Source organism: Panthera pardus, unplaced genomic scaffold (genome assembly GCF_024362965.1).
Source record: "Panthera pardus isolate Hobbes unplaced genomic scaffold, ASM2436296v1 HiC_scaffold_8, whole genome shotgun sequence".
Lineage (NCBI taxonomy): Eukaryota > Metazoa > Chordata > Mammalia > Carnivora > Felidae > Panthera > Panthera pardus.
Genome location: NW_026527013.1, coordinates 4,089,888 through 4,116,866, shown reverse-complemented (window position 1 = coordinate 4,116,866; position 26,979 = coordinate 4,089,888). Strand labels below are relative to the sequence as shown.

Here is a 26,979-nt window from a genome sequence, read left to right as displayed (position 1 = left end):
GTGCTGACACTAACAGGCTAACGGGCTTCCCTGGGCAAGAGCACAGGCCACACGAAGGGGAGAGCACGAGGGAGCCTGCACAAGTCCTCTCCGGACTCTGTCTGTGTCTTTTCCCCCATGACTGGGCTGTGTATCCTTACCGCACCACTGTAGGCAATCTTAGCTGTGAGGACCATCACAGGCCAAGCCCCGTGGTCCTGAGGGTGAATGGTGAACGTGGGTGGTCTTGAGGACCCTGGCCCCATATCTATCCAAGTTGCAAGACCCAAAAATTGAAGTTAGGGACACTGACAGCTGCCTAAGCCCTCACAGCAGGCAGAGTGAAATGGTAAGGACCCAAGACAGGTACTTTGTGAATTGTGTTCTCCGGGGCATCTGCGTGGAGAAAGAATACGGGACCGAGCCCAAGTGGAGATCCAACTCAGAAGGGCATGAAACCCCAGCTGGGTTACGTAGGAGTTTAGGAATGTGTGATGGAGAGCTGCCACCACTTTCAAGGGAAACCATGAAAATGGCCAGCTACATGTGGATTCGGGTGGGGGAAGCCAACTATTCCCATGTTTTAATTTTATAAGACAGTGCTCTAACTCTAAAGTCATGGCGCCTTCACATTTGAACTTTAAAATTAGCTTTAGGTAGTAAGAAAACAAAAATTCTCATCAGAACAAAGTTATGCGCAAACAAAAGCTTTTAAACTCTTTCCGTTTTGGGGGGGCAACTGGGTGGATCAGTCACCGGAAATCAAGCGTCCGACTCTTGATTTTCACTCAGGTTACGATCTCATGTTTTGCAAGTTCGAGCCCTGTGTCAGGCTCTGTGATGACAGGACGGAGTGTGCTTGTGATTCTCTGTCTCTCCCCTGCTCTCACTCTCTCAACATAAACTTTAAGAATAAAAAAATAAATAAGTGAAATAAGAGAAACACTAAATACCCTAGTTAGAAAATTGATACTCACTCTCTCTTTGGATCCTGAAGTCTTGACACTAATAACAGGCACCCCTTTAGATTTATCCATCACTACGGTCCGCTCGGTTCCTCGACTTCCTACAGAAGAAAGGAGTTGTGTAATGGAAGAAACAGAAAACTCCCAGATTCGAAAAAAAGGATTTCTCTCTATGGAAAAGAAATCTAGTATGCACTGCTAACAGCAAACCGCAAACCACACCAGCCAGGAACAGAGCATAGGGTGGCATCACCAGTGACAGTACCTGATTTTGTGGTTCGAGATCGCTCTGAGGGGCCAGGTTTCTGATCATCTTGATCTTTACTCTTTTCTCCGCTTACATCTTCACCCTTCTTAGTGTCCTCTTTTCTATCAGCTTTATCTTCCCTCTTGAGGTTCGCAGATCTATAAATGACATCCCAGAACAGACGCACGTTGCGTCCAACATTTAGGCAGCAAAGCAGCCACGACGAGACTCTTGCCGTGAGCGCCACGTGACCAGGAGGCTGCCTGGGCGTCAGCGGGACGAGGCCCGACAAGGGGAGCCGCCTGCTCTCCCCAAGCACCCTTGGAAGAGGGGCTGAAGGAAGGAATCCTCTCAGGGAGCTACTGAAGGTGAACCCCCTCCACCAAACGTTCGTATAAACTAAAGGGGGGGGGGAGGCCTTGCGGTCTCCCTGTCTGTGGAAAACGTGCAGGATGCGAAACGTAGAAAGGCCGTCTTGTCCATAGTTCCCTCAGAGAAGAGCGGTACCTGTCACTGGTGCTGGACTTCTCCTTCTTCCCCTCACCCTCTCTCTTCTCAGAAGTTTTCTTCCCAGTTGGTTCATTTTTCGCCTGAGAAAAAGAATCAAGTGCAAGTATTACCTTATTTCCTAAAAGGGTCACATCCCGGTAAGAAAACCGGAGATCACTTACTTTTTCCACGGAGATCATCTTCCCGTGGAGCTCTGTTTTGTGCAGGTGGTTAATGCATTTTGTGGCCTCTTCTGCTGTGGACATTGTAACAAAGCCATAGCAGCGAGCTCCAGGACTCCGGGCATTTGTCACAACCTTAGCGCCCACCACCTCAAAGGAAAGCACACGAACGGGACTCAGACACAAAGCCCCCACTCACAGACCCCCGACACCCGCCGCGTGAAACGCACAGGACATCCCCGTTCGCGCTGCTTTCCTCTGATGCAGGAGTCCCGGCACCTGCCCTGGAATGAGGACTGTGGGCGACGCCCCATCACCCAGTGCCTGACAAGTGGCACATGACAACCAGGGAGGATGACGCTACTGCCTCACTGGGACGACTCTGCGGATCTGCCCCACTTCCGGCCGTTCGCTCTGGGGATCAGACCTCCGCCGTCATTCCGTTAGCCGTGTGGGCAGTGAAGCGGGAAGACAGATGTGCACGTGGAGACTGACGTAAGGACGCTAAACCCATCTTACTCCGAGCGATGACAAAATTCGGTAGGAGAGGTTTCTGGCACCAGAGGCACATCTTTGCACACTACTTACTTCTCCCAGTGACCCTGGCAAGTTAAGGTCAGGCACTCTGGCTCAGGGGACGTCCCACATAAGCCAGGATTCACCCTCATTATGCCACACGGACACTCAGACCCAAGAGAGTTTCCGAGTGGGCTGTCCCTACTCAAGGGCATTAAGCTGAGAACGAACCCAAGACACTGCAGGCTCCAAGGTGACATGTCCCTGCTGAGAGTACCCATCTGGGCCACAGGGGAATCGTGAAAGAGGCCCACCACGCATTACCGAGGCCCAGGGAATCATTAGTTATTTCTACAACCCCATCGTATTTAATTTCACTCTTTTTGGTTCCCAGACATCGATAACCAAAGCAAATACTATTGGTTTTCTCCGCTATAAATTGTTGAATCCTTACTATAAACAGAGGCCTGTGCTTAAGTCTCACTTTGGCTTGCCCCAAAAGCTACCCCTGAGAAAATGAGCCCTGGATGCAGCAGTTTATTTAGGAGGTGAATCTAGAAAGCACATGGGGAGGTGGTGAAAAAGAGAAGGGAAGAGAGCTAACGCAGGTACTCTAAATCAAACACAGAACCGCAGCCGGCCTGGAGGGGTGGGGGAGGCGGGTGCCTCTATCCATCATGGCCACCGCTCTTGGGCTGAGCGAGGAGGGGAATCAGGCAGAGGAGAAGTGGCCCGGCTGTGGGTGAAAGCAGGCGGGCTGAGGGACACGGGCCGGGGCACCAGCAGCTCTGCAACAGCTACACACGCCATCTGAAGGAGCCAGCACCTCTGAGGGCCCTCAAGCAGACGGGAGCTCACACAGGGGAAATGACGTGCTCCCGGCCACTCGACTGTGAGCAGCAGAGCTGGGCCCACAGCTGCCCAGACCAGTCTGACCCTAAAGGCCCTGTTTACAACCCCTTTCTACAGCCTCCCTCCAGTTCCACAGTGACCACCATCTCGCAGAAGTGCGGACAGCACCTCCCCGCCCTGCCCTTTGCCACCACTGCTGAAGTTGAAGACTCAACACCACAGAAACGGATTTAGAAAATCCTCTAAAATTTACGTGGTGGCTCTGGGGCCCGGGAAAAGGGAGAAACAATACGGAGCAGGCGTGGGCTCTGGGAGCTTCCACCTCTCTCACCGCGAGCAGTGGAGGGACAGACCCGCCACAGGCTGTGAGCAAACATGAGCCAAAGAACGGCACGGTGTCATTCAAAGCAGTCCCCGAGAGGGGACAATCATCTGCATGTAGAGGCCGTACCACATTGGCTTAAAAACATTTTCTCTCCTCGATGACCCCTTGGTCTTACCTTCCCGTATTTGCTGAAAAGATTCTTCAAATCTGTGGCTCTGGTGGTAGAAGAGAGTCCGCTAACCCAGAAATTTCTACCACAACTGCTACGACCTATTTCAAAAGAAGAGTCTGGTCAAAACCACCACACTCACGAGATCCTGAGTCTTAAAGACTAGTCATTCCAAACCAGACACTTCCCCACTTCTCCCAGATGCCAGCACAACCCAAGCCGGCTAAGACGGGAGGGCCTGCCGCGTCCTCACACAACGCTGGGAAACGCACACCGGGTCTACCAGGGTGGTGAGCAAAGCCACTTTGGCAGCAGCGAACCAGGGGCTATCAGGACCGTGGGAGGTTGGTTCACATAGAAAGTCCCCAAATGGCACTAGGCAGCCCGGTGGAATGGCTTCTGCCCATAGAAGAGCTGCTATCAGGATGAACCCAATCCAGATGCTTCTCCTTCTTGTCATATATACCTTCCCACCTATGCCTCATCTGGATTTCTTCTAGATTGCTAAGAAGGAATCCGAACCAACAAAACGTCGTCTCCGTTAGCGATTTTAATAGAGAGCGAAGCTGTTGATAAACCTGAAGTACCAGATAACCCCACGATAGCTGAAGTCAGAACATTTATTCCCATTTACAAGTATCACTGAGGCTAAGGAAGTCTGCAAATCAGAGGGCCAGTCAGGATCGATGAGCTCAAAGTGCTCCCTCGAAAACAAGTGTCTGCTTCAAATCGACAGGTTAACTCTGAGGACCTGGCCTGCCCTCTATAACCCAGAACCTGCAGATGAGTAGCAGAGGAGGGGAGAAAGGCTTCATGAGAGGCCCCAAAGCACATCTGGGAAAGAAACACCATATGCAACGAACCGGAAGCAGATACCCCACTGCTGCCAAGGCCCAACATGCTCCAGGAGACTGGGGTCGCCCCGGTGACCTACCCTTTTCCTCTTTGGAAAGCCTTTTTGTATCCGAGTCATCTTCGACAGAACTAGAGACAAAAGATAATGTCACTCCAGAAGGAAGCAGCAGAGAGGAAACAAACTCAAAATTATAAAACACGTGCTGAGGTTGCATACCTACCCGAAATTTAGTTCTGAAAAAATGATACCCCGACAAACTTGTATTGGAAATCTGACCTAACCATAAGATTTCAGACCCATAGGAGTTAATTAATTCTGCTGGGCTAAAGATAATTAGGAAGAATTAAAGAAAACAACCATGATAGGTTGAGAAAAGAAAAAAGATTATGTAATCAGTTTAAAATAAAGAGAAATAAAACATCGTTTAGAAGTAAACTACAATTGCATCAGTCTGGCTGGCCAATTGCAGAAAAAACAGCTTATGTGTGTCATTAAATGACCAATGAAAAGGAGATAGCGTCTGGTCTAAAACTGAGAAAAAACAAACCTCATTTTCTGATCAGCGCCCTCACTGGCTGAGGACTCTTTAGGAGCCGGAGGGACTTCATTACAAGCTTCAAAAGCAAACTTCTTCACGTCTTCTTTGCTATCTCTGGGGTCTGGGCTTGAGGCTTCCTGGGGCGCTTCCGCGACCTCCTCGCTAGAGGCTTCCGTGTGCTCTGAGGCTTTACTACTCTGCTCAACTGGCTTCTCTAGCCCTACAGGCTCACAGTCCGTCCGCGCGCCATCGCCCGGCTGCTCCACGGGCTCCCTTTTCACTACCGCTAACAGGGTGTCTGCCCTGCTCGCCTGAGCTCGTGCTGTTGACTCGCTGGCCAAATCTAAGTCACCCTCCTCCGGATGGGCGCTGCCAAAAAGGTCCTCTTCCTCCGCAAGCTTTCTGTCTGGCCCCACGCTACTTGTATCCTGTGCAAAGGGCTGCTCCAGCTCGGAACCTTCTTCTTTTACTGGCTCAGATTTACAAGTTTCCCCCAAAATGTCGAGTATTTTCTCATTTTCTACGGATTTAACAGGAATAGAATGGCACAAGGTTTAATTACCAGGGAAATAAAGCAATCACAAATGCGGAACCGGCACGGCTGCCACGCTAACACGAAGAGAACCGCTAGCTACACAGAGATTGGAAAACCCGCGGGTACACAAAGTTACACTGGTTACACTACCTGCGCTCCAACCGACTGCTACAGTAAGCCGCTACGCTACATGGAAGAGAAAAGCATCCCAGAGATTTAACCCCCAAAACCTTCTGGCTGATTCTTGACAGTCTTCATTCTGTCGTCGTTTACATAGAACTCTTCCAAATTTAGCTTCCAAAGTCCAAGTTGCTTAACTGAATGTATCACCATTCACTGAACAGCTCAATTTCCAAATTTCTTTGAATTTCTTTTAACAGAACAGTCCAACATGAAAACCAGAATCTCTTCCATCGGTGATCTGAGATATTTGCAGTCCAGAAAGTGAACGGTATTTGTTTGGAATTCTCATGAAGAAACTCTTTCCTCTTCTGGAATCCAGTTATGTCTCAATGTTTTAAAACGCATCTCCCTACAACTACCTGCACTGCCTGAATTAAAAACCACAAAGTTAAGACACTGCCCAATATCACAAGATCTGTTTTGTGGGGTGCAGAGGTTATTAGCTCTTGAGAGGCATGCAAACTCTTTCTACATGTTTAAATGCCGTTTATGTTTAAAAAGGCATGAGATAGTCTCATCTCACCAATACAGTTTGTAAAATGAGAAGTCAGCCACTTTCACAGATCTGGTGATATGGCTGGGTTTCCAATCTCTATGATCCTGGTATGTTCTGGATCGTAAACCTTTAGAACAATGTATACTACAGTAAGGCAACTTTTTAAAATTAAAGAATTTAAATTAGAGAAGGTGGAAAGCTAGAATGGTTCCAAACCCCCGCTGGTAAGTTTTTCATTTAACAGTACCTGGCTCCAAGGATGGCTCTTCAATTTCCTGCAACAAAAAACATAAATAAGATTGTGCCAGATGAACGCAATCTGGTTCATTTACGCTGAAAACTAACTAAAAGGGGGATTTCTGAAGTACATACTAGGAAACTCACAACTGCACCAGGTGGAGAACCTGCTCGCGCATTCAGGAAAGAGCCTGCCCTCAGACACGCCACCTCCCTCCCCTCCGCCCCAAGCTCCCCATTGTAGACTACTCTCCAGGGGCCTGGGCCCTGGTTGCGGATACTGTTTCTTTTGCCTTGTTTCCCCAGCACCTGGCAATCGTATCATTTTCAGTGGTGATGACATCATCACGGGCTTGTCGGTCCCCCTAGACTGAACTCTTAAAAGCCAACAGAGCGGTGTTTTTGTCTACTTGTGGCGTGTAACACAATGCCTGACATTTCACTCAACGTAGCGCTAATTTCTAAAAATTCAGAAGTGTGAGGGAACATAGGTACAGGTGGTTGGACCTCTGTTCTTAGTTCACATGGTCCTACTACCTCACCTCTGCCTGCCTGTCACTTGAGTGCTGTCCAACATTACACGCTACTCCCGCCCCCCCCCCCCCCCCAGCTTTTCCAACCAGCGTTGCCACGGGGCCCCCTCTAATCCGTAAATATCCTCCAAACCCTTCCCAGAGAGCCCTGTCCGTCCAGACCATGGCCACTCCTCATCTACAACAGCATCTGGTCTCACTCTCCCTTCCCCATATGCCTGCACTTTACCGCCATGGTGAGCATATGGTTCCTCGTGGCCTAAAGCCTTCAGCAATGGCCCCCACACCCTCTCTCCCCCAGCAGGCCGTGTCCCCACCCCACCCCCAGGCGAGGCCTACACCTCCCTCAGCACTTGGCTTGGGGGCCATCTCTTCATAGAAAGGCTTCTCCTAATGGCTTCAGAGGCTGCCCACTATGGAAGAGCCCCTCTGTCAACCGACTAGGTTCCACGCACAAATTTAACCACCACACACACACACACACACACACACACACACACACACACACATTAATCAGACAATCCTAACAGGTTGGAACTATCAGTATCAAACTTCTTTTCACAGACAGGGAGACTGGCACAGAGTGACTGACAAACTTCCTCAAGGACACACAGCACAGCCAGAATCTAAGCAATGGCTGTGTGGGTGGGAGTTCACACCAGTCCTGGTCTCTGCTTGACCCTGCTGAGGTACTTCCCATGGCGAGGAAGGGCTCTGGGAAGATGGTGACCACCCTTTCTTCTCATTCATCTCTGTATACACACCTGACACATGCTTGTGGGATGGAGGGGAACGGTCTGCACCTCCACTGGGAACTAGTCTGCCATCCTGGAAAGCACTGTGGAACTGTTCACTTCTCTCAGTTTCGTTTTATGTATTTTTTTTCATGCAACGTACCCCACCCTGGGAATTAAGCCTACAACTAAAGCCAAAGATCATTCTAGACAGAATTCTCTCCTTAACTTTCTCCAGGAAGAAATTAATGTACCTCTATTTGTCTCTGGAAGGGTTTATATATTTTCCACGTTAACACAGGAGCCTTTGACCAAAAAAACCCAAAAAACAAAAAACTAGAGCAAATGGCAAGACCCGGCCCCTCCTTTCCTTTCGGAGTCAGGAAATGGGTGGTGTCACTTTGCAGCTGGAGCGAGACATCAGGACTAAAGGTAAACTGGGCTCCACCACACTTTCTTGAGGTTCGCACCCTCCTCGCAGCTGGGATTCTGGCTTGCCAATAACCAACCTTGCCCCTGCCTGGCAGAAGCAAATGGGGATTGTGTCTGAAAGACGGCTTCTAATTAAGCAGTACAGGTAAATGAAAAATGACACCAAAAAACCCCAAAAAACAAAAACTGGCACATACTATGTTTTTATTTCCTTGCAAAATTTTCCAATGAAAATCAGATTGCTACCCAGATAAGTTTATTCCAGCAGTCTTTATCTAGGCAGGCTTGCTGAAAAATTAAAAGGAAACTCAAGACCCACATGTATGTAAATCCTACCTGAAAGTCAGTCCACATCTCATTTGTTCTCATCTAAGATTTAATATTTACACAGACGATACAGTCAAGATGACAGAGTCATCAAAATAAAGCTCTGCATTTGCTGTGAGAAAATTCCCGTAGACGGAACCAGAACCCCCGAGGTTCCACCCTTCCCAGCTGTGACGTCACTGCTCTGGCCACCCCACCCCTCCTGCATCCTCATCTGGACCCCGAGAATCTCTCCTAGGGAGTGAGTGCTCCCCTCGGCCCCCCCACCCCCACCCCATCTCACCCAACAGAGGACACCACCCAGAACAGATCAGACAGGTGGTCTTTCCGCCGGCAATGAAACCAACAAGACCTTCCCAAACGGGCCCTCCTCTTGGCTGTACAGAAGCCACGGAGCTCGAAGGGGAAGGAAAAGACGAGGAGTCCTTTGCAACAGGCACATTGTATTTGGAGAAAGTGGAAAGTAAAACCCTCTCTGAAGGTGCCAGAGGGGCAAACACACCTCACAATGCCTTGTACTTAGCAGTGCCATACAACATCTGAAGTGGTTGCCAGAAATGGCAGTCTCATCTTGGATTCTAAAATTATTGAGACATACAATTTACCTGCAATATAGTGAAGTCAGATGATGAAGTATCTAAATTGTTTAGAGTTTCTTTGTCCTCCATCTGTAAAATAAACGAGAATACAGCTTATGTTGTCAATACAGGGTAACCCAACGGTACATCCATACAATGAAAAATAAGAGCCATGAAAATCACTCCTGACACAGTGCAGGAATCAAAACAGCATTATAGTTTGACTTCACCTCAGTTTAAAGAAACATTCCAAGTGTATATACCTGCAGATAGAGCGTGAAACCCACTAAAATGGTACCAGTGAGGATTTTAAGATGCAAGCCAAAGGAAAAAGGAAAAACAGTAGGTCTAATCTAAAAAGAGATTAAAATTAGGTAGTACAGACTCTCCCAAGTCAGTCGGAACCCGACGTTTGGGGGCTGCTCTCCCGTGAACAATGTCCAGAACCAGACCGCAGGACAGATTCTCAGATTTCTCGGGCCGCCACTTCTCCAAGCCTGAATGCTACGGCTACTGAGCCTGCTGCCCCAAGGTGGCTCCGGCCTAGACTGGGATGGATCCCTTGAGTACCTGACTCCTAGCCTCATCAGTCTCCAAAGTGGAGTGTGGGGATAGGAACACAGGACTGCAAAGTCAGGTGGCCCAGAGGCACCTCTGTTGGGGAAGAACGACTGGTGTACTGATCTTCTAAGAGGCGGGCTCTACGCAATAAGGTGGGGGTTCCCCATACACATAAGGGAGATCCATAAAATTATTGGGCGAACCAAAATAATTTTAACTGCTTGCCATAACACCCCAAGCTGGTTATGTTTTAGGGAGGACAATAATGTTTCAAGTATTTGCTAAAGAACATGTACGGCCTATTACGTTTATCTGGCTAGGAAGCCACCCTTGCACCACTCCTTCCTTCCCGACGCAGCTGTCTCCAGATCGCCTGTGTGTGCTCCCAAGAGTGCAAGACCATCTGTCCTTTCTCTGCACAAGTGGCCACACATTGTGTACCCTGCCACAGCTTCACTTTCCTCTTGGAGATTGTTTTAATTCCTATAAACCTAATTAGTCCATGTACGTGGTTACATTAAAAGTAATAACTATAATAGCAGAAGGGGTGATAACATTTCACACCGACGACAGCAATGACCCTACGGTGCGGCTATATGCTGGGCACTGCTCTAAAGCAGGGTCAGCAGACTTGTCCTGTCAAGGGCCAGCTGGTGTATATCTGAGGCTCTGCAGGCCAAACGGTCTTTGACATGATTATTCTACTGTACTGTTGGAGAAATCAACCGCAGAAGACTGTCCCCAACAGGAGTGGCCATGTTTCAACAGATCTTTGGCCAGTATGACGACTTTGGATCTAAGCTGGTAAGAAACATTTGTCTTTTCAATCTTCCCCAAACCAATTATTTTTGCAAGTGAAGTCTAGAGAGGTTAACTAACTTGCCCAAGGTCGCACAACAAATTAAGTGGCAGACCTTTACTGAATGGTCTTGATTCTTACACTATACCACTTCCATCAATCATAATTACTTAACCATCACTGACAGACACTCGAGACACTTCCAGGCTTTTGGGACTGAATGTATTATTTTCTAATCAGAGAGGAAAAACCAACTTCAAGAAGCAGCAGCTAATAAGGAAGGGTAAGTACTTCGTCTCATCGCTCTAGCGTTTGGGGTACTTTTGAGGAAAGCCACTGAATGAGACTCACGCCAAAAACTAAAATTATATACCCTATTTGTATCAAAATGAGAGTCATTTCTCAGAATCACACTTTCCATTCCAAGGACAGTCTGCTACCTCTAAGGATACTCAGGATCCGTTCCACTAGCAGAGAACAGAGGTTCCTTCCCTGAGGATGACTCAGGAGGCACCCACCAGAAGACATCTGAGAACCACTATAGAAATGAGGTGCCTCCCAGGAACCCACACATAAGCATTCCTACCGAGATGCCTCACATCTTCTAATTTTTACCGCCTTTTCCATCTAGTCAACATTCACCCTCACAGAAATACAACAATCTAATAAATTTTTCGCACCAAGTCAACACGGTGTAGGAGTTAAGTACACGGACTCTGTCATCAGCCTGGTCTTCTTACTCTCTTACGAGCTATGGGTTCTTGGATCTTTACCTTTACTCTCCAATTTCCTCAAGGAGAAAATAGGCAAAACGTCATTTACATACGTCCTGTTGTGCCAAAAAGATTAAAGGACATCATGCCTAATGCCTGGCAGACAACATTCAATAAAAAATACCCATTACAACTGCATTATAATTTGATTTGTTTCTAACATGAAAAAACTAAGGCTTAAAAACCGTCCAAGCTTATTATGGAAGGGTGACTAGAAGGAGGGTACCAGACGGCTCTTTAACAGGAAAAGACCAACTTTCAACCTGTATTTTGGTATTTTCGAGGCTTCTGAGCCATATTACCGTAGACCAACCTCCTAGAATGGGAAGGTCTTGAATAGTGCCCCTGAATGTTTAAGACTGCATTATGGAAATAAATAGCACCTACTCACGTACCTCACCAAGACACTACTTTTCCAAGCAAAGCGTGTTTTCAGAACTGTCTGAATTTTACACGTGAACAGATGAACTAGTTTTAAAAGGACCCAATTCCAGACGCAAACCTTATCATCTACCAAGATATTTGAGGAACTGACGAATCCCGGTACATCCTAGACAGAGACCCTGCCGAGTTACCTACAGCATGTTCTTGAAGCTGCTCAGGAAGGTCTTTCATTTCTCCCTCGACTAGCTCTCTGCTATCGGACAGGGACTCTGGGAGGTTATCCGCATCATCGTCTTCTACGCCGTCTGCAACGCTTCCATTATCGATTTCTGCTTCGTCCAACACGCTGATATCCATCATGTCGATGTCCTGCAAGTTCTCCAGACTTGTTTCAACGTCCTCCTGTGACAAAACAAAACATAACCACCACGTGGCCGCCATGGGTCAATCCACCAAGTTGAGTCACTAGCAAGGCTGCACATACCTGTCCGTCCCCAGAGTTTTCCTCCAGTCCATTGTCTTCCACACCCTCTTCTTCTGGCTTACGTCCTGGAGAAAGAATCATTTACGCCATGAGATCCGTGACATCTATATTCCAGAAGCAGTAACTTTTATAGGCCCTAAGCATTCCAGAAGTAGACACCAACACCACGGCACTTCCCAACTTAGGGATGGTAAGACCATTTGGGACTGGACAGCCTGCTCCTACCCCAGGCAGAAGAGTTCTGTTCTCGACAAGCGGCCGTGCAAGTGTGAGGAGCTAGAAATGAGCGCATAGGAAGGTCGGGGCAGATCAGACCTGTTTTGAGGCCCGGCCTCCGTGTCGAGTGGCTCTGGTTGTGGGAAAAGAGTATTTCACACAGTGTGCTGCCTTTTAGTTAAGAAAGAGCAAGCGTATTTTCCTACAAAACTAACACAAGACAACATAAATAAGCAAAAAGGAAAAACCATTCATAATTTTACCACCTGGAGTTATCAGTCCCCATGTTATCATATACTTACATACACAGACATCCTCTCCTATCTTGATACCTACGTACGCGTAAGATGCTTACAAAAATGGCACCGTACGGTCATCCTGTGATCTCGTCACTTAGTATCTTATGAACGTATTTCCGTATTCTTTAACGGCATCATCTAGAGATACCACCATTGATCTAATTAATACATACAAGTAGAAATTCAAGAAAAAGCTTATAAAGATGAACATCCTGGCAGTTTTCTTAAACGTTTATTTATTTGAGAGAGAGAGAGAGAGAGAGAGAGAGAGAGAGAGAGAGAGAGAAAGAGCACATGCGCGAATGGGGGAGGGGCAGAGAGAGGAGGAGACACAGAATTGGAAGCAGGCTCCAGGCTCTGAGCTGTCAGCACAGAGCCTGACACGAGGTTCAAACTCACGAACCGTGAGACCATGACCTGAACTGAAGTCGGACACGAAATCGACCAAGCAACCCAAGAACCTCCTGGCAATTCTTTTTGCACATAGGCAATTACCATTCTAGAACATATTTCTAGAAAGGGCATTCCCAAGACAAAGGGTATTTTTAAGGCTTTTATTAAAAAAGAAAAAAGATCCTACCTATTATCAAGATAGGTCACTCCAATTCACACAGCTCCATCAACTATGAATGAAACTGCCAATCTTTCCAAATCTTTGGTAAAATCAGGTATTAATTTTTACCTTTGTCAATGCACTAGGCAAAAAAAGGAATACTGTCTTCACCACAATTTATCTTAGGTTGCATTTTTTGTTCAGGACGCTGGACTCACCCCTTAACCCTTCTCACTCAACCTCTTAATGTTTCTTATGAATAGATTGCTACATTCACAAGCTGTTCTGAAGACAACAGTTCACAACCGGCCAGCAGGTTGGCACTTTCATCTAAATAGTAATTATGTAGCCAATGCCTTTAATTTTTATACAAATTATCAGATGAATAAAAAAAATAGAAAAAATGCAAATGATACTAGAAATGACAGATCTAAAGAGAAAAGGGAAATCATTAGCCATGGTAATAATGAAAACTATAGGGCAGAAGTGGAATTTTTGGTCCGAGAACAGGCTTGCGAAAATTAAACCCTTTTCATCACGAAGAACGAAATCCCAGGTACGAAGTACACGAAGTACACGAAGTACGCTGTGGAGGCCGAGTCTCAACAGCACAGTGCAACGCAGTGAGCTCACATGCTTTCGAACTACAGCTCCTGGTCACGGAGGCAGAGCTCAGCTTCTGGAAGGATGCGGCAAGGGTTGCTGATCGGCTACCTTTACTCAGTCACAAATCCTCAGAAAAACTCACTTCCTTCAAGACCTTTTTCCCAAAATGAAGATCAGTTTCTTAAAGCCAGTAGCTGTTTTTCCAAGTCACGTAAGGGAAACAAACGTTAACTTGCTTACATTTAAGGATTTATCTTGTGAGTGTGCAAGATGCATTAACATTTAGGGCAAAGGGCGGGGGAGCGGCAAAAACACAAACCTAATCATGGATACCGTAATTGAGTTTTCTAAAAAAAACCCTCAGGGGTAAGAATTTCCTTATAACATCTGTTCCCTGATTTTTCCATATTCTAATTTCATTCAGCAATATCAGGAAATCTGAAAAGTTTTTTAGGAATACCTTCTTCAAAAACATAGAGCGTGTGGCACCTGGGTAGCTCTTTGGGTTAAGCGTCAGACTTGTCTCAGGTCATGATCTCAACGTTTTTGAGTTCGAGCCCCGCGTCGGGCTCTGTGCCGACAGCTCGGAGCCTGGAGCCTGCTTCGGATTCTGTGTCTCCCTCTCTGCCCCTCCCCTACCCCACCCACATTCTCTCAAAAATAAACATTAACCCTCCCCCCCCCCCACAAGAACATGACACTAACAGCACCATTCAATACATTATGTGCAAATAGTCTTTAGTGGCTGGCGGGGAACACCGTTAGCGTTTTATAATATCTCCATGGCAAAATATGCCTTAAGCTTTAAAAAAATGTCTGGAACTCAACCCAGCGCTCTTTATATATAAATATACCAAGAAGATGCACTAGCAGCATGTCCACGGATTACATTTGATAAAGCTGCTATCATTCTAGAATATATACCTCGTACATCCTAGTTACTAGGAAAACTCTAAGTAGGTCACCGTGAACTTTCAACCCTTTACTGATCTCTCCCTTCCACAAGAGGCAGCAGGTTTCCCACAAGCAAAATCAGTTTTCCACGTTCACAGTCACCTTTGCTCCAGAGCAGCAGCACGGGCACACTGCAGCCCAGACTCCTCACGGGGGAGCTCTCTCAAGTAAGAAACCAGCAGAGGTCAAGACGAACATGTATGTGGTTTGCTTTTTGTTTTTTAATATTTATCTGAGAGAGAGACAGAGAGACAGAATCGGAAGCCAGCTCAAGGCTCTGAGCTGTCAGCACAGGGCCCGAGATGGGGCCCGACACAGGGCTCGAACTCACGAACCACGAGATCGTGATCTGAGCCGAAGTTGCAAGTTTAACCAACTGAGCCACCCAGGCACTTCAAGAGAACGTGTGCTGGGAAGAACAGGCTTCAGTACAAAAAGCGTAACGCCGGTCGGGAAGCTTACCGAGAGCAACTATTTGGGAAAGCCACTCTTCTAAAGAGGAGACAGGTGTTTAAGTCGATCCAAAATGGATAAAAATGAAAACCACAGCTCTCTAGAATAAGCCAAAGTGCCATCTTTATGTCCAGAGAAAAGGAGGCCCCTCAAATCCTCCCTCCGGAGTAAACAGCATCCTTGTTCACAGCCTCCTAACTACAAGGTATTGCTCTACTCACTCTGCTCTGGCATCGGTAACCTGTAGAGCAGGAACCTGTCCCTTGCCCTCTTGCCTGGGATTCCATCTCCTCTTCCTCCCCTGAGCTTCTTTCTGCCTCAGGACTCACCAGTTAACTGCCTCCTCCGACTCTGCCAGGGTCCCCCCAAAGCACGAGTGGCCAGATGCACGCGGGCAGGTCATTACTTTTAAAACGTATCTGATTACGGGTGCCCGGGTGGTTCATGGTTCCTGAGCTTGAGCCTTGCGCCGGGATCTCTGCTGTCAGCACAGATCTCTGCTTCACTCTCCCTCTGTCTCGGCCCCTCCCCTGCTCGTTCTCTTAAGTAAATAACTTAAAAAAAATAAAATAAAATGTATTCTATTACACATTTATGCAATCATATGCTCAAAAACAGTCACACTCCTCACTGTCATTTTTACTTCACGAATAAAAGATTCAACCTCGTTTTCTTGCACTACATGTTAATCCACCTCCATCTTTTATTTTGTACTGTGGATATTCCTTAGGTTAGGGACTCCCACGCAAAGAGGCTTTATTAAAAAAATTTTTTTTTCACATTTATTTATTTTTGAGAGAGACACAGCATAAGCAGAGGAGGGGCAGAGAGAAGGAAACACAGAATCCGAAGCAGGCTCCAGGCTCTGAGCTGTTAGCACAGAACCCGATGCGGGGCTCGAACTCACAAACTGTGAGATCACGACATGAGCTGAAGTTGGACGCTTAACCAACCGAGCCACCCAGGCGCGCCCCGAAGAGATTTATTAAATCATTTCCAAAAACTGCCCAACTCCGCACATCCTTGCTAACATGGAATATTAGAACGGTATAAAATTTTGCCAGGGTGAGAGGCCAAAATGAGAACTCTATTTTTTTCTTTGCTTTCCTTCAATTACTGCAAAAGAATCTTTTTTCATTATACAGGCCAATGTTTTTTCTTTGATCCATGAACCACTTGTTCATAATCTCTACTTTGTCAACTGGACTGTGAATTTTCCTTATTAAAAAAAATTTTAGTGTTTATTCATTTTTTGAGAGAGAGACAGAGAGAGAGAGAGAGAGCGAGCACGAATGGGGCGGGGGGGGGGGGGGGGGGGCAGAGAGAGACGGAGACACAGAATCCGAAACAGGTTCCAGGCTACAAGTTGTCAACACAGAGCCCGACACTGGGCTCAAACTCATGAGCTATGAGAGCGTGACTTGAGCCAAAGTCAGACACTTAACCAAATGAGACCCCAGGTACTTATTTTCCTTATTCTATAATACTTGCTCTCAATCTGTTGCATCTGAGTTATTTACGTCGTCTTTTGCTGAGAGGATTAAACCTTTCGTGCAGCTAAGTTTATTAGCCTTCTTGTCCGTCGGTTTTAGTGTCATTTCAGGTCTTCACCAGGGTAACTATCAAAGTACTGTCCTAGCCAGAATTTTCTATTTGGCCTGGAAGGAGGAAGAACAGATCTTTTCCCACCATGAGATAGACAGCCAGCTGTTCCAGCATCATCTACTGAAAACCCCTCAGTGCCATTTTTAAGAGGAACAAATCCTCAAACTTCCCAGTTTCTGATATCCTATTAAAATTAGAGCAACTCCACATCACTGGTTTTCCATTATTTTTTTTTAAATATTTGTTTATTTCTTTTGATGGAGAGAAAAGCATGTGTGTCAGGAATAACTGACAACTTTCTAATATGAAATCATCACATCTAGAAAAATGTTCTCAAAATTAGTCATGTCACAGGTTTTGAAGATCGCTATTAGCTTTGCTATTTAGGGACACTAAACATACTACCTTTTACACCCACCTTGTCTTTGACTTACAAGTGTTACTGCCACCTCCAAAATCCAACAGAATAAACAATTTTAACTAGTTAGCAAGTTCAGTTGGCACACTGTTCCTGTTAGCCAGAACTTTATTTTTTCACATTTCTGAAGCTGTCACTGGCTAACTTGATTGCTTCAACAGTATTTCATTTCATGAGGCACATTCAGTCCAAGAGACCTTACAAACCCAGCACTGGCCCACGAGGAATGGAGATCACAGTAGCAGGGTACCGCTCTCCACAAAAAAGAACATGGGTGCCTGGAAGAAATGGCTGATTCCCAAGGTACAGCAGGAAAGTACTAGAGGAATACCCTCTTGCGCCAAAAATAAGAAAGTGGTCAAAGAGTGACACGGACATGTCAAAAGACACGTGAGTCAGACTGGAGGGCTCTCACTGGAACAATCTGAATGAACATCATCAAAATAATCATCATAAGGTTTAACAACTTACTGAACAAAGTAAGAGTCTCTACATTCACACTGATAAATAAAGGAGAAGAGCAAGCCCTCCCTTATGGCAGAAAACAGACGAATAAACGTAGATAGAATAATACATTTAAAAACTCACCAATGGATAACCTAACGGATGCCAAAAGTAATGGAGAAAGAACAAGATGTGAACAAAAGTCTCAAAGTATCCTTCTCATAGATACAGTTACAAAGAGTAAGATAGTAACTTTCCAGTGGAGAAAAGGGAGGAACACCACTTTAAGTCAGTTACTCAAATGGACAGCATGTACCTCCAGAGAGGATACACCGAGAAGAGCAACACTTCTGTTGGTACTGCTGACCAAAGTGTGTAATTTGAACCTAATGAGGAAAAGAAATATGAATGAATAAACAAACCCCAATTAAAAAACCAAACTAGCCTTTGTAATAAACAATCTGTACTCTTCAAAAATGGCAATATCAAGAATGCAATAGAAATCTTAAAAACTGTTACAGACGGGCACCTGGGGAGGGGGCTCAGTCGGTTGAATGTCCAACTTCAGTTCAGGTCATGATCTCACAGCTCATGAGCTGGAGCCTGGTGTGGGTGTCGGGCTCTGTGCTCACCGCACAGTGCATGGAGCCTGCCTCGAGCTCTGTGTCTCCCTTTTTCTCTCCCTCCCTCCTCCCCTCCCACCAAAATAAACATTAAAAAACAAAAAACAAAAAAACAAAAAAAAAGTTACAGATAAAAGGAAACCAAAGAGACATGGCAACTGAATGCAATGTATGACCCTGGCTTTTTCTTCCTTTTGAGCCGTGAAGAACCTAATGTCTAAATAAGGTCTGAGCTTAGACAACTTTATTGATGTTAACGTCTTCATTTTGATGACTACGGTTACGTAATACCCTTGCTTTTAGGCAATACTGGAGAATGTAGGGCAAAAGGGCACATGCCAGCAAATCATTCTCAAATAATTCAGGAACAAAACATACATACATACGTATACATACATATGAAGGCTGGGAGGAGAATAAAGAAATTTAGTAAAATGCTAACATCTGGGGAACCTGGACAAAGGATACACAAAAATTTCTCAGTCTTACATCTTTTCTCTAATATTAACTTGTGTCAAACAAACAAATCAGCAGCACAGGATCAGGTATTGGCTAAAAAGCAAACATATCAGTTTTGCTTTTTCCAGTTAAATTTACTTTTCTGACAATTATTTTAAAACATTCTGCTTAGGGGTGCCTGGGTGGCTCAGCTGATTAAACTCTTGTTTTGGCTCAGGTCATGATCTCAGGGTCAGGAGACGGAGCCCCGCTGACAACTTGGAGCCTGCTCGGGATTCTCGCTCTCCTTCTCTCTGCCCCTCCCTCCCTCACGCACATGCACTTGATCGCAAAAGAAATGAACGTTAAAAAAAAAAAAAAACAACTCTACCTAACAGATTACTGGTATGACACTAGACAAGTGCTGAGATTACCTCAGACATACGTTCTAGGATTCTGATTAAAATAACCAACATGCAGATTTTAAACCATGGAGTTTGTTCACCAATCGGGCCAGAAAAAAGAACTTTATTTTCATTAAAATCTTGCTGAAGTGGGGGCCCCTGGCTGGCTCAGTCAGGTACGTGTCCTACTCTTGATGTCATGATCTCGAGGTGGTGGGATGGGGCCCTGCATCGGGCACGCACTGACAGCATGAAGCCTGCTTGGGATTGTTTCCCTTTTCCTCTGCCCCCTACCCCACTTACGCATGCCTGCCGAGTGTGCAAGTTCTCTCTCAAAATACATATTAAAAAAAAATCTTGCTAAAATGCAATAAAGTTGTTGAACGTAATTCAGGAGAACTTACATACTTGCCCTATCAAACATCAAAATGTACTGCAGAGCTCCAGAATAGAATGAATTATGCCAACCAAAGAACCTGGTGCAAGAGTTTGTACTGAATGGTTCTGTTTTACACGAAGTCCTAGAAGAGGCAAAAATAATCTACCGTGCAAGTAATCACAACAAACGTTTTTTAGGGAGGGTGTGAGGGGGCTCAAAGGAATGTGACTGGGAAAGGACAAGGAATTGGATAACACTGTTCCATATACTTGGATCCCTACCTACCTCACACCATACGCAAAAGTAAATTCCAAATGAATTAAACACCCATATTAAAAAACAAAACAATAAAAGTTACTCTATAATACGGAATATTTTTTATAGTTTTAAAGGAAAGGAAGGCCTTTTAAAACACAACATAAAATCTAGAAACCATATAGAATGGGTAGGTTGACAGTGCAGCCTGTGTTACAAATTAAAACTTTAACAACCTGAGGCGCCTGGGTGGCTCAGACAGTTTAGTGCCCAACTGTTGGTATCATGATCTCATAGTTCTTGGGTGAGCCCTGCGTTGGGCTCTGTGCTGACAGTGCAGATTGGGATTCTCTCTCTTCTCTGTCCCTCGCAAAATAAATAAAAAAACTAAAAAAAAAAATTAAATAAAACAACCTAAACATCACGACCAAGTTTAAATTTTAAAATAGGAAAAAACAATTGCAATGTTTTTATACAGAGAGAGTCCTCAAAAGTCAGTAAAACAAACTCAGCAGAAAAGTGGGCAAAGGGCATGAAATGAAAAGGCAATTAAGAAAATACAGATGGCCAATTAACAGAAGCTGTTTAATCTACGTAAAGAAATACAAATGAAAACTACCTGTGGAGAAATGCAGATAAGTATGACACCTTTCTTCTACATAAGAGACAACATTTAAAAAAAATACGTACTATTCAACATTGAGGGACAATTTAAATAGACACTCCCCCTCCCTGTGGTTGGTAGGGATATTAACCAGTATAGCCTGTTGAAGAGCCATTTGTCAGTGGCTTTTTTTTTTTTTTTTAATGCTTATTATTTGAGAAAGAGAGACAGAGAGACAGACAGCAAGCAGGGGAGGGGCAGAGAGAGAGGGAGACACAGAATCCGAAGCAGCCTCCGGGCTCTGAACTGCCAACAAAGAGCTTGACACGGAGCTTGAACCCACAGACCATGAGATCATGACCTCAGCTGAAGTCGGCCGCTTAACCGACTGAGCCACCCAGGGGCCCCCATTTGTCAGTAGCTATTTTAAAATAAAAGGCACATATCTTAACCCCACAATTCTTCTTCTATTAAAAGTTACCAAAAAAGATATTCCCTTAAATACACAAAAATATTTCTGATTCATGGCAGCAAAGATCATTGAAAATACCAAGTAAAAACTGGAAAAAAAAATCTCAACAGTCTAGTAATAAAGAAACTGATGATGGGATGCCTGGGTGGCTCAGTCGGTTAAGCGTCCGACTTCAGCTCAGGTCACGATCTCGCGGTCCGTGAGTTCGAGCCCCGCGTCGGGCTCTGGGCTGATGGCTCGGAGCCTGGAGCCTGCTTCCGATTCTGTGTCTCCCTCTCTCTCTGCCCCTCCCCCGTTCATGCTCTGTCTCTCTCTGTCTCAAAAATAAATAAAAACACTTAAAAAAAATTAAAAAAAAAAAAAAAAAGAAACTGATGAGCTAAGTTGTGGAATGTTGATACGAAACATTACTATTAAGCTATTTAAGAAATCAGGTCTTTTTACCTGTAATCACCGGGAATGCCCATAAAATGGTAAGTGAAAGAAGCAACCTACAAAATATTTTGTAAATTAAGACCTATTTTCTGGGTTTTTTTCCCCCCTAAGTTTATTTTTGAAAGGAGAGAGAACACTAATGGGGGAGCAGTAGAGAGCGAGAGACACAGAACCTGAAGCAGGCTCCAGGCCCTGAGCTGCCCGCACAGAGCCTGACACGGGGCTTAAACCCACAAGCTGGGATATCGTGACCTAAGCCAAAGTTGGACGTTTAACTGACTGAGCCACCCAGGTGTCCCAGACCCATTTTCTTAAAGAGAAAAATATATTTGTACAGCTGTATACATGTCTTTGTGCATTTTTTTTTTTAAAAGACTGCATATACACAGGAAAGTCCAGGAAAGTATCCCCAACCATCTAATAACTGGTAAAAAAGTAACTTCTACATTTTACTTAATACAGGTCTGTGTTTAAAAAACAAAAACTGGGGCGCCTGGGTGGCTCAGTCGGTTAGGCATCCAACTTTGGCTCAGGTCATGATCTCACAGTTCGTGAGTTCAAGCCCCGCATCCGGCTCTGTGCTGACAGCTCAGAGCCTAGAGCCTGCTTTGGATTCTGTGTCTCCCTCTCTCTCTGCCCCTTCCCCACTCAAGCTCTGTCTCTCTCCAACTCTCAAAACTGAATAGATGTTTAAAAAAAAAAAAGATTAAAAAACATCAAAAACAAAATACCCACTTAGAATACTTTACTTCCTTCCTTCCTTTCTTTCTTTCTTCTTTTTCCAATCAAAAAGAAAAAGAGATCCAACAGGCTCTATTTCCCTCCAGGGTGACCATCTTTCTGTAATTTTCCAGTACTCTTTGCCCTGGCAAAGACATTGACTTGGACAAAGCCAAAAATGCATAATGTACTATAGACCACAGAAGTGACTTTATTCCAAAGTCAAGTCACCTGGCTGCTTTTCTCCAAGAGCTCACACCACACAGAGTGACACACAGGGACTGACATTGGTCTTAGACACTTCAAACCCAATTCTTCACCACTGGCCAGACAATATAAATATTTCATTTTGTTTTTGGGGTTGAGCAACAAAGCCACCAATTATCAACAACTTTCAGAACAGTTCAAATGCTCAGTTTTAGTGGATTCTTTCTTAAAAGAGTAGCTGGATGTTACTCAATTAAATTACTGAGTGAATACTGAAGAAAAAGAAAGACAAGGAAGATAGAGCCCTTGCCCTCCACAATCTCAACACTGACAAGGTGACATAAGCATTAAAGCAAAGTATAAGGAGCCAGGTCATCGCACTGTAGAAGATCTAAGGAGGGAAGAGCTGCTGCCGATGGGATCACAGTTGTCTGTCGATGGACAAAGACTTGAATGCAGACAGAGGGGGAAAAAGGGGAGGTACAACACGTAAATTCAGGCAAAGAAGTTCAAGAAAGGAAACATGTTTGGGGCCTGACTAAAGCCCAGGATGTAGTAGAGGAAGGTGGTAGGGGTGAAGAAAGAAATAGAGATTTGGGTGAGATAGTGAAGATCATTAATGCCACGTGCAATATGGCATTTCTGCAGTAGGCGATTTTGAAAGCAATGCTGTAAGAGTGACGAGCCTTGTTTTGGCCAGGTGGTATTTAAAAAAGAAGTTATGTTTTGCAAGTCAGAGAAATAGGAGACCCAAGCAGTCCTAAATACTCTCTACGTAAAGAAGAAGGTTAAGAGTCTGGACAAACAAGAGCTGCTGAGAAATCTACAGAGTAAAATGAATAAATACGTAAATACCCTTCCCACTCTGTCTGAGTTCCTAAATACTAGAGAAACAAAATATACCAGAAGAGTCTTACTGGAAACGCAAAGCTTCATTCCAGGCCGTCTGGAGTCACAGGGCAGTCCACAGGCCCCAAACACAGCCAAGTAAGCAGGCAGGCACATTAGCAGAGAAAGTAATTGTGAAGAGAGCTCCTAAAGTTGGCAGTGCTTATAAGATTCTCAATACCTTTGCTGGATCTCTTTGATGTCTTCTTGTTTCCCTCAGAGGTAATTTCAATTTCATCAGGATTACCCCCTTCATCTTCAATTGCCTAAAGGGAAGGTTAAAAAGAAAAAGTTAACCAAAAAAGGCAACATGCAGACTTGACTTTCATGGAGACTTCAGGAAAGGGCTGCCCCCCAACTCCTCTGTGGTCTAGCTCTATGTTGGAACAATGACTCTGGAGTCAGACAGACTCCACCAGTCCTTAGCTGTATGGATTAAGACGCATTTACTTACTCTGAATAGTTCACCCTGGAACGTGAGGCTAATAAAAGTATTCACTCTAGAAGGTCGTCCCGAAAACTCTCATCTGTGTAAATCAAGCACTCAACAATCGGCTGTTTTAACGCTATCATCACCACAACCTAGTTTATTCTCTTCCTGGACCAAGAAGAACTCAAAAAGGGAAAAGCACTCTCTTCCATTTCCTACGACTTCACCCAGCAATGTGTTGTTGACCCTCTGTGACCCCCTCTCCATGCCGTGCCTACACTTAGCACTGTCTGGACAGACTAGTTACTAACGCTCACGGGCGGAGATCATAGCGTGTGCAGCACAAGACTGAACTGACACGTATTACCTCATCAGGTCACCCACACCTATGACGGCCTGCAAAGGTCTCGCTCTTAAGCGCTAGGGGACGCACCTGAAAGGATACAGGATTACAAGGCTCTCCCGGCAAGCCGGACCTCCCATCCTGAGAGCCTGTCCTTCACTTGAACAGCCCACACCCATGCGCGGCACAACACACCCAGCACCGAGGAGGCACTCGGCAAACGGGTACTGGGCAGGTCGCTGATGACCTCCCCGGATGCTGGGCTGTGCTTTCCGGCTTTACCCAGAACCCTGTCTCTCGGTACTGTACTCTCCCGTGAGCACGAGTTCTATTTAAACCTGCTGCAAACGCTGTGTTTTATTTGTCGGTGGTTTCAGAAATTTCAGGGTGGAAGGAGTTTTCCAGCGGGGAAGGCTGAACTTGAAGTGGGTCTTAGGAGCTTCCACATCTAGTCCGTACCAGGAGCAAAGAAAGTCTCTCCCTTCTGTCCAAAGCCAGAGCAAGGAGGAAGAAGTGGAAGTTCCGCTCTGGGACCCAGGAAAGCACAACCAGGAAGTCCCCCATGTTCTTCCTGGCAACAGAGGGTTCTGGAATCCTGCAGGGGGAACAGAGACCTGCCCCCAGACAGAAGGCGTAGCGTTCTGCCCCTCGGTGCGTCTCCCCTGGGTGCAGTGTTTGCAGGATCATCTCTAGGGGCACCGTGGGCTCTGAGTCATCCTTACGGAGCTCGGCGAACTGCACTCTCTGTGCTCCCTCCGCCTTCTCCTCATTTCCTTCCTGGAAAAGTGACTGGAGAAGGGACACCAGGTGGTGAAAACAGAAAAGAAAAGGAGGAGCAGTGGTTCCAGACCCGCTGGGGCGGGGGAGCGGATACACACAAACGCTGATGCCGTTTCTGCACGACCACCGCATCCCTGAGAAAACGGGGGGGACAGCGGAGGAAGCCAAGACGGCTCAGAGGGGACAGTTGGAGGGTCCCCGCAGTCACACACCAACCGGTCTCCGCCACCAACGTGACAGGCAGGCCCAACGCCACCCTAGCAGCCCTGCAGACCGTCCGGGGTGAAAGAAGGATGGAGGTCCCGATTTGGCTTTGCCGGCGGGGGGCCCCGGTGGCCAAGCAGGCCGACCCCAAGTCCCCAGGTGCCGACCCTCGGCCTGCGGGCACTTCTGTCAAGGTGCACGTCTCGGCTGACGGACGACGCCGAGTCTCGAACAAAGGAGGTCGGAATCCACAGCGAGAGAAACACAAGCTCCAGCGAGAAAGGCCCGACCGACTCTGAGCTGATCGACTGCTGGTTCTCAAGTCCGAGCTTCCTCGTTCGGAAAATAGGAACCCTGCTTCCTCTGAACAGTGATGGGTAACAAATAAAGCCCCGACACGCGACTGTCCGGGGGCCAGAATCACAGATCACGTCGCCTGCAGGGGCTGCCGGCCGGGGAGGCCGAGACTACGCGGGAGACGGCCCCAGACAGCGCCGGGCGGACGGGAAAAGGCAAAGCGGCCGAGAGCAACGCGCGGAAAGCGGAACCGCGGGGCCCCGACGCGCAGCTGACTCGTGCTTCCCGCGCCGGCCCCTCAGGGCTCCCCCCACGGCGGGGGTCACGACGATCCCGCCTCCGCAGACCAGCCGCACAGGGGAGCGGAGCGAGCCGGGCCCACCGCGCACCCGCACGTGCCAGGCCCCGGGCCAAGCCCGCCTCGCGCGGCCTCGGCTGATCCGACCACGAGGGCGCCACCGTCCCTTCTGCTCGGGGAGCGTCCACGGGCTTCCAGGCCCCCGACCGGGCCGCGGAGCCCGGCGTCCGGACCCCCGGACGGGAGCCCCCCCGCTGCCTGCGTCCGGGTGAAGCCCTGAAGCGGCCCCCGCGCTCCTCCCGCCAACGTCTCCGCGGCCCCGGTCGCCACGGTAAACACTGGCCTCCCTTCCCCGGGGTTTTCTGGACCTGCGGCTGGCAAGTCCGTAAACCGCTTTTTCTCTCTTTTTTTCTTTTTTTTAAAGCGTTTGGACGCGCTCTTGGCACGCCTTTCTGAATTAGCCCTCCGGTCGAGGTGCGTCGGCCCTAACGGGTCAAGGCGCATCCCCACCTTCGGAGAACGGCCGGCGGCCGGCGCGGGTTCCAATCCCGCCGCCTCGTCTGCGCGGCCGTGTGACCTTGGCCGAGTCCCCCGACCTCGCCCGGGGAAAGAGGGTTTCCGGGCTTCCTGTCGTTTTCGCTGGCCGCGACGGGACAGCGAGAGGAAGGCCCTCCGCGCAGCGCCTGGTGCGGAAAACAGGGGCCCCCCGGCCCAGGTGCCCCGCCGCCCGCCCGCCCGCCGCCGCAAGGCCGCGGCGCTGTCCCCGGGTCGCGCCGACGCTCTCTTCTCTCTCCTGAGCGGCGCTGCGCTTCGCACCCAGGACCCGCTGGGCTGGGCGCTCCCGCTGAGGCCTCGGAGGAGCCGGGGAGAAGCCCGGGGCGCCAGGCCAGGCGCAGGCCCCGAAAAGGGCCGGAGGCGGACCCAGACACCGGGGGACCCCCGTCGCGGCCGCGAGGACCCCCCCCCCCACGCCCGCCACCTCCTGCCGCCCCCAGGGCCCCAGCTCCACCTTTTTGAGCCGCTCCATCAAAACGCTCTTATTGCCGCTCGAGTCCAGATTCCGTTTCCTCAGCTCCGCCCGCAGATCGATTACCCGCAGGTCGCTGAGGCGCCGCGTCCCGGTCTCGGACGAGGCAGAGCTCAGAGCCGCTGCGCCCGCCGCACCCGAATCGCCTAGGCCTGAGAGAGTCTCCGCCATTCCAGGGACCCTGGCTCCGCCGCCCACTTCACACAGAACCGGGCCGGTTTTATCTCGGCTCCTAGCACAAAATGGCGCCGCCTGCGAGGGAACCGCTCCAGCCGCCCTGGCGCGCCTGGCTTCTGCGCAAGCGCACCCGGCGCGGAGCCGACGCTGCCGGTCGCGTCTGCACATGCGTGGTGAGCGCTCACAGGGATGGGCGCAGGCGCGTTGCAGCTCGCCTGCCTCCCGCCGCGGACGGCCGCGACACATGCGTGCTGCAGTTACGGCGCCTGCGCGTTG

At 47.6% G+C, this 26,979-nt stretch overlaps 1 protein-coding gene across 2 annotated transcripts in view; it reads right to left on the bottom strand.

The window, feature by feature from the left end:
* SAFB (scaffold attachment factor B) overlaps positions 1-26,825 on the bottom strand; it is a 36,176-nt gene extending 9,351 nt beyond the window's left edge. For both annotated transcript variants that reach the window (XM_019430719.2, XM_019430720.2), the window contains exons 1-13: positions 26,509-26,825; positions 23,329-23,413; positions 12,175-12,239; positions 11,886-12,092; positions 9,201-9,263; positions 6,580-6,607; positions 5,128-5,638; positions 4,659-4,708; positions 3,731-3,825; positions 1,863-2,012; positions 1,699-1,781; positions 1,210-1,349; positions 957-1,045 (exon numbers count right to left, since the gene is read on the bottom strand). In XM_019430719.2, coding sequence (XP_019286264.1) covers positions 957-1,045; positions 1,210-1,349; positions 1,699-1,781; positions 1,863-2,012; positions 3,731-3,825; positions 4,659-4,708; positions 5,128-5,638; positions 6,580-6,607; positions 9,201-9,263; positions 11,886-12,092; positions 12,175-12,239; positions 23,329-23,413; positions 26,509-26,697 — 1,755 coding nt within the window. In that variant the 5' untranslated portion in view covers positions 26,698-26,825. The remainder of the gene's footprint in view (positions 1-956; positions 1,046-1,209; positions 1,350-1,698; positions 1,782-1,862; positions 2,013-3,730; positions 3,826-4,658; positions 4,709-5,127; positions 5,639-6,579; positions 6,608-9,200; positions 9,264-11,885; positions 12,093-12,174; positions 12,240-23,328; positions 23,414-26,508) is intronic.
* Between the last annotated feature and the right edge of the window lie 154 nt (positions 26,826-26,979).